General features: G+C 43.5%; 1 protein-coding gene across 3 annotated transcripts; it reads left to right on the top strand.

The window, feature by feature from the left end:
• The first annotated feature begins 1,536 nt into the window (after nucleotides 1-1,536).
• On the top strand, nucleotides 1,537-7,386 carry LOC114662718 (granzyme-like protein 1). Of its 3 annotated transcripts, none has more exons than XM_028816350.2 (5): nucleotides 1,537-1,652; nucleotides 1,821-1,977; nucleotides 4,494-4,629; nucleotides 5,368-5,595; nucleotides 6,592-7,386. In XM_028816350.2, the coding sequence occupies exons 1-5, from the start codon at nucleotides 1,601-1,603 to the stop codon at nucleotides 6,754-6,756; spliced, it is 738 nt and encodes a 245-aa protein (XP_028672183.1). In that variant the 5' UTR covers nucleotides 1,537-1,600; the 3' UTR covers nucleotides 6,757-7,386. The 3 variants fall into 3 exon arrangements, with proteins under 3 accessions (XP_028672183.1, XP_051791318.1, XP_051791319.1); XM_051935358.1 differs by having other exon boundaries at nucleotides 1,577-1,698; XM_051935359.1 differs by having other exon boundaries at nucleotides 1,582-1,662.
• The last annotated feature ends 239 nt before the right edge of the window (nucleotides 7,387-7,625 follow it).

Genomic DNA, 7,625 nt, shown 5'->3' on the forward strand with positions numbered 1-7,625 from the left:
CAAAATCCTCCTTTTAACATATAAAGCCTTAAATGACCAAGGTCCGGCTTACTTATTTGAACTTATCATGACATACAAACCAATGCGCACATTAAGATCTCAAGATGCCGGTCTGCTTATGATTTCAAGGATTAATAAAAATAACAGTGGCTTTTAGTTACAGGGTCCCTAAATTATGGAATAGTCTGCCTGCTACTATAAGAGATGCCCCTTCAGTCTCAGCTTTCAAATCCCGGCTGAAGACTCCCTACTTCAGTTTAGCACACCCTGACTAGAGCTACTGATTAACTGTACAGACTGCATCTCTGTTGTTGGTCATTAGCACTAAAACATAAGTAATATGATAGTTATAATTTGTTACTAACCCTCAACTGTTCCGTTTTCCTTCTCGGTACTCAAATGTGGTACTTGGTGCCACTGCCCACCTGCCAAGTTCTTTTGCCTGACTAAGGTAAAGTCATCCCTGATGGATGATTACAGGAATCGTCGGGTAGAGGGTTCCTTTCCTCAGATTGGTTTGGCCAGCATTGACTCAGTTGTGGTATGGCCAATTGGGGATGGCAACTTGATGGCTGAGGTCTCCAGGACTCTGAACAAATCTAAATCATATTATGTGATATCATCTCCTGTTAAATTCTGCTCTGTACTTGTAATATTTCTATTTTACTATTATACTATATTCAGGGTTCTGCTCCGTGTATTGTATTGTATTGACACCCTTCTTTTTGACACCCATTGAATGCCCAACCTACCTGGAAAGGGGTTTCTCTTTGATCTACCTTTCCCAAGGTTTCTTCCATTTTTTTTCACTGCTATGGTTTTTTTGGGAGTTTTTCCTTGTCTTCTTAGAGAGTCAAGGCTGAGGGGCTCTCAAGAGGTAGGGCCTGTTAAAGCCCATTGTGGCACTTCTTGTGTGATTTTGCGCTATACAAAAATAAATTATATTGTATTGTATTGTATCCATGTTTTCAGATCCCACTTAATCCACTTCAGTGTCGGGAAGGCCAGAGCCTATCTAGGGCAATATCAGACACAAGACAGAAATCAAACAAGTACGGGGCACCAGTCTGTGGCCGGGCACACTCACTTATTCACTTCAGGCTATTTAAGAGTCGTTAATCAGTCTAACCCTCATGTCTTTTTATCATGGGAGGGTAAATCAGAGTACTCAGAGAAAATTTGTGTAGACATGGAGAAAACTTCAGAAAAAGGAGTGGTAGACTGGGAGTTGAACCCATGTGCTGAAGCTATGAAGCAGCAGTACTAACTACTGCACCATCCTACGGCTATAATTTAAATTGTATTGCTGTTGTTGATGACAGAGCCCTCATACCTGTTATTGTTGAGAACTGCTGTTCCACAAATTGTCTTCATTGCCTTCATGTAAGCCCTTAGTGCACATGATGACAATATCAAGTGACACCAACCTCCACAGAAATTAACAAATGATTTATTATACTGAAAGAATGTCAACGAATAAGACTTCATAACTAGTTTCCTGCACAGTTAAGGCCGCTCCAGCACTTGTGGTTTTGTCAGCTCCTCCATACGAATAGGCAGCTTACAGAGCTGAGCTGCAGAATCACAGAAGAGCTGAGCCATGCTAGGAGTGTACTGGAGCCCCGTCATCATCGTCTGCTTCAGCCTGGCAGGTAAACAGGGGTGGGACAGCAGAGGCCAATTTGTATTGCCTATCAGGTGAAAGGATCTGAAAGACAGAAGTTTCAAAGTTGACTCAGGCTTGCTGAATATTCTGATCATTAAACCAAAATGATCACACTTCTGGGCTTGTCTCACATGTGCAGCCTTTCTTTTGTCAGGTACCTCCGGGATCAAGATCATCCACGGGGACGAAGCCAAACCCCACAGTCGACCCTACATGGCCGCCCTTTATGTTGGAGAGGAAAAGCGGTTCATATGCGGAGGGTTCTTAGTCAAACCCAGGTACATCCTGACAGCGGCTCACTGTAATCTGGGGTAAGTTGATTAGCCTGATAGGGTCAGAACTGAAAAAAGCTTAACAGACATCTCGATCTGCTTAATTCAAGGTCATGGGGGACTAGGCCTATGCAGGCTCAGTGCAGACTTCAGGTCCCCGTAACCCAGAAAATAGCTTGTGGTTATTTTTCCTTTACCTAGGATTTTTTGGGGTGTGGGTGGTTGACACTTAGAATTTGAGGCCCCTCCTAGGAAGTTGGACTTATATGATTACAAATGCTTGGTAAATCCACACAACCCATGACTTTGATGTGATAACAATGTAAGTGAATCTCATGATAAGTAAAGTAATCGGAGAGTCTTGGAGGAAATGTGCAGATTGCCCTCGGCAGGATGAAAGGGATAATTGAAAGTTGCTATTTTGGGTAAAGAGATGGGTTGCTCATTCATCCATCAATTTTCTAAATAAATACACACAGACATGGGGAGGTCATGAAAATGTCACACAGGGTGGATTTGGTTAATGCCACTGTGAGGCAGTGGAGTTAGCCAGAGAGAACACCCCAATAGTCCAGCATTTACTACTAAGATTTCTTGCCTCTTCTTATTGGCTTTTTTTTCCACTGGTTTGCACCTTTGGCTAACTTCTGTCACCTACCATTTCACTAGGCATGACTGGCCAAGCTGGACTTAGTGGTCAATCCCTGCCTTTGATTCACTGTGTGACCCTCAGCATGTCACTTCACTTGCTAATACTCCATTATAATGAATATAAAAAAACAATGGTATCATATCTCTGTGGGGGACATGGCACAAGTTCATATTTATTTGTCATACAATTTCTTATATGTGTTCTCCCTGTGTCTGAACGGTTTGTTTAATTGTTTTCTTCTTGTTTTAAATGACATGTGTAAATTGGCATTTTCTAAGCGTGTGTGTTGAACTGGAGCTCCTTCTACAGATGAGGCAAGTCTCATCTCAGTTAAGCGTGTTAAGGTGTTATGAATGTTATGCTTGTTTAACTCTTTTAGGGCAGATGCTGACATTTGTCGACACAATGGCAGATGTTGACTAATGTCGACATTCAGGGGCAGAGGGCGAAAAAAGCTGTAAACGTCAATAAAACTCCCCGTTATGTTAGGTAGACCCTCTCTTCTAGTGTTAGGGTTCAGCCAGCATATTCCCCCTGGCTGGCATTCAAAGTTGTGTTTCATGTTATTTTCTGCCATTTATTTGTATTAATGTTTATTTTGTTTATTAAGTACTAGGGGGCTCCAACCCCTGCTCGCTTCGCTCGCCCAGCCCCGGGTTTGGTTTACCAGATAAACAATTTAAAGAGATTGTTATTTTCATGGGAATTGTTACATATGTATTTCTTTACTTTTACTTTAAAACTTTTGTAAAAACAATATTTGTCCTTTATTTCCTGCCCAGGGCATGGTTAAATCTCTTTCTCGCAGAATGTATAATGCTGCTCGTGTTGTGAAGGGGCGGACTGGACTCACGCTAAGGAGATGTGCTCAGTTCAGCTGCTGTTTTGATATTGCTGCTGGCGAGCTGCGTGTTCTGCTTGTCGCGCTGTGCGTAGATCATTTAAAAGCCTGTACAGCAGCTGTCCTTTTGCCACTTTGTGACATTGCCACTCGTGGTGTGAAAGGGGGGGGGGGGGGATGAACGCACACTAAGGAGATGTGTTTGGATCATCTTCTGGCTTGCTGCAGCTGCTGCTGGCGAGCTGCGTGTTCTGCTTGTCTCTTGTTATTGTTTTAAGAACTGGGAGCACATGAAGTGTGTCTGCCAAAAATATTCCAACAACTGCTAGGTTAGACATCCCTGAACTTGTTTTAAATTATTTGTAAGTAGGGCGTGACGTGCAAAAGTCACCATCTCACGGGTTTTACTTCCTAAGGTTGTAATGTCTAGTCTTGCATGACGTCAAAGTGTCTCTCCGAGATGATCACGTCTCGATTGCTTTGCTCAACTCCCCTCACAGCGGCGCACTACGCTCCTGCCACTTTGTGTCTCTCCTGCTCGTGTTGTGAAGGGGTGGGGGAGCTGAACACATGCTAAGGAGAAGTGAACGGATCAGCTGCTGGCTTTGTTCTTCTGCTGCTGAGGTGCGTGTTCTGCTTGTCATGCTGCGCGTCAGGTATTTAAAAGCCTGTACAGTGGCTCTCCTTCTGTCTCACTGCCTTGTCTCGCAGAACGTCAAATTGTCTTCTGAGAAGATCACGTTTCATCTCCTTGCCAAGATTTTTTTTTATAATAGTGAGACATTTTTCTTTCTGTTCATTTGTCCTTGATTATCTCCCTTGTGTTTTGTGGGTGGCTCCCCAAGGGGCAGGGCCACCTGCCAATCACCGCCAGGAATTGCCCTCCATCCTCCTGCTTCTTCATTTTTATTCTTTTCCTGCCATCTGCTGTCTTGTCCTTCTGAGTCATCTCAAAGCCAACCCCCCCCCCCCCCCCCCCCCCCCCCCCCCCCATCTCTGAGGTCACTGTAACCACAGCCCCTGTACTCCTCCCTGACTCACCTACAGTTTTCCTGTTAACAGGAGGATCACGGCACACCTGGGAGTTCACAATCGCACAAAGAAGGAGAGGACCCTGCAGGTGATACCCGTGAAGGAGATCATCCCCCATGAACAATTTAATACGAGGATCAACGCAAACGACATCATGCTGCTGAAGGTGAGCATCAACCGTTGTTGGCCATGACAGTGCATGGAGAGCTTCATGGGCCAACCGTCACACTGAGGCCTTCTCTGACCATATTGTATGTGGGTCAGCTGTGGGGGACTCTTCAGCAATGACTTGTAGGACTTTAGCAGGCCTGGAACCACAGGGAAGAAGATGAAGGTGTTGATGTTTCAGCTGCCCTGCCCTGTTAGTTTTGAATAGAAGGACTTTTGAAGACTTTGGCTTAATTTTGATTTGATTTGATTTAGTTTTGAACACAGTACATGTACCATGATAATGAAATGCACTTTTGCATCTAACCAGAAGTGCAAATAGAAGTGAATTATAACCGACTAGAAAGGAAGAAAATTAAAGTTATTCAAAGTTATTCTAAATACATAATTACAGTTAGTATATGATAGAAAACTCAAAAAAAATCTTAAGAAGACAAAGCTCAAGGCTGTCATAAACATTTAATAATAAATTAAAATTACTGAGGGAGGTGTGTTACTTATTTTGTGCAATGTCTGTTGGGGTTGTGCCCCATTAGCCCTTATTTCAGAAATGCATCTGTAAAAGGTGCTGATTGAATTCATGAATTTAGTAAGACCCTGACCTATCCTGTCCTTCCCAGTCAGTGGGACATCTCTTTATACAGTGGCACAGAGGGGCTTCTCTTGTTGCATCACCCAGCAAGTTCAGCAGGCACCACTGACTGATTGTCTTCTGACCTTTTTTCTTTTGAAACAGCTGCAGCGCAAAGCCAGAGTGACACGTGCTGTGAACACCATCAGCATTCTAAAGAGTGGCGCCTCAATCCGTAAAGATGCCCCCTGTTTTGTAGCCGGTTGGGGGCACATTGGCAGTCGTGGACCAAGCAGCGATGTGCTGAGAGAGGTGGAGGTGAAGATCAGCCAGACCTGTAAGACTCGAACACAAATCTGTGCAAAAGGCACGGGTCTCAAAGGGGCCTGTCATGTAAGTACAGAATTATCGCCCCTCTCAGTCACTGTACATACTTATGTTATTTACAGCCTTCATTTAATGTTTGAACTAATCTTTTTTTATTACGAGAACAAAGATAGATGGATCCTATTACAGCAGCAGTGGACATAAAACAGGAAATGACCTAAGATGGAGTGCCAGTCTGTAGAGAGGCAGGCTCATGCACGCAGCCACATAGTTTAGAGTGTTCAGATTACCCAATATAAATAAATGTCTTTAGGAAATAAGAAGAAAGTGGTGAGATATAGCTTCTGAACCCTGTGAGATGTTTTGGATTCCAATATGAATGACTCCTAGAAATGATTGATAAAGACAGTGTGACTGAACAAATAACATAATATTCCAAAACCAGTTATAACAACTGCTGGAGCCTATTTAGGCCACACTGGGTACAAGGCAGGAATCAACCTTAGATGATGTGACTGGCACACATGGAGCCAATTTACAATCACCAGTTAAAAATACACACACATTTCTGAGAATATGCAAAATCGATACAGTCATTGAGCTGGCATGGGAACTGAATCCAGAGCAATGAATCTACAAAGCAGCAGCATTTAAACAAAGAGCACACACAAAATTGCATACTGGCATATATTTTCATTTATTCATTTTCCACCACTTATTCAAGACTCGTGATGATCAACCTTGTCACCTTGTCCTGTAACACTTGTTCTCAAACAGTCTCAAGACTAATGTTTACTCAATTATGTTGACCTTGTTGGTTAAAAGCATCTGCTAGACAAATAAATATAAATGTAAACCAAGACACAGAACCTAGAACCCTGGAGCTGACTTAACATGCATCTGTCCATCAAACCATTCATTACTAGATATGCCTACTCCAGTTCAGGTTTACGACAGATGTTTAATGTCTTTAACATAATTATTAAATGTTTCTTTTTCTAATAACTGCAAGTATAAATGATAGACAATAACATTTTTATTTCTGGTCTTCTTTTACATTAGGGAGACTCAGGAGGCCCGCTGGTTTGTTTGGACCGCAGGCACATTCCAAGAGCTGTGGGGATTTTGTCTTATGGTGCCGATAACTGTGAAGATCCTCGATTTTCAAACATCTACACAAATGTGTCCGCATACTGGGACTGGATCCAAAAGAAAATCAAAAGTTAACTCTTCAGCCTGAATATCTTTTCCCGAGCCGGACAACCCCGCACCCATCTGGTACCGGCACGTCTGTTCCAAGCTCAGCCAGAAAGGCAGGGGCAGAGAGGGTTTCATCTTCTGCTTCTGGCTGTTGTGACCTGCTTCAATGAATAAATCAATGAAGCCTCTTCCTCTGATGTGTGGTTGCCCATTTTGCTTCTGGTTGCCCATTTTACATCATGATCCACACTTCTCTTAAGCTCTGCATTTAACCTTTTTACGCCTTCTGTGCAGCGATATTCCTCATCTGAACTCAATGTTCATTTCACAATAGGTCGTCTAATTACCCAGATCCATACACCATCTCTGCCCAGAAGACACAGATGAGTCAGGGTTTGGGTTTCCTGGAGGTAAGCTTGTTCCCAAGATGCAGGCTGCACTGCTAATCAGTGATGAGCTTAGGTTCAGTACGGGGCAATTGTTCCCTCCTGGTATGTGTCCTCTCTTGACTAGACTGGAGCCAATACCCATCCCTTTTGTAACCATGGCGGAAATAATGGAGGCTCTGATCGTGGGCTCTTGAGAGACTGAGTGAGGAGTCTGAGTGTCTGGGCTTGCGAGTGTCCTGATCAAAACTAAGATCCAGGCCTTTAATGACCTCTTGGGCACAGACATCAGCAGTGTGTCTGTCTGCAGACTGAGTGTCGACCTCGTCAGGATGTTTACTTACCTCGGTGGTGACATTCATGTCTCTGGTGACTTTTCCTATGAAGTCAGTAGACAGACTGGGGGAGCATGGTGGGTCATGAGGTCGCTGGAAAGGGGTGTGTGGTGCTCCCAATATCTCTGCAAAAGGACGAAGGTCCAAGTCTTTAGAGTCCTGGTGCTTCCTGTCT

The sequence above is a fragment of the Erpetoichthys calabaricus genome, chromosome 12 (assembly GCF_900747795.2).
Source record: "Erpetoichthys calabaricus chromosome 12, fErpCal1.3, whole genome shotgun sequence".
Classification (NCBI taxonomy): domain Eukaryota; kingdom Metazoa; phylum Chordata; class Cladistia; order Polypteriformes; family Polypteridae; genus Erpetoichthys; species Erpetoichthys calabaricus.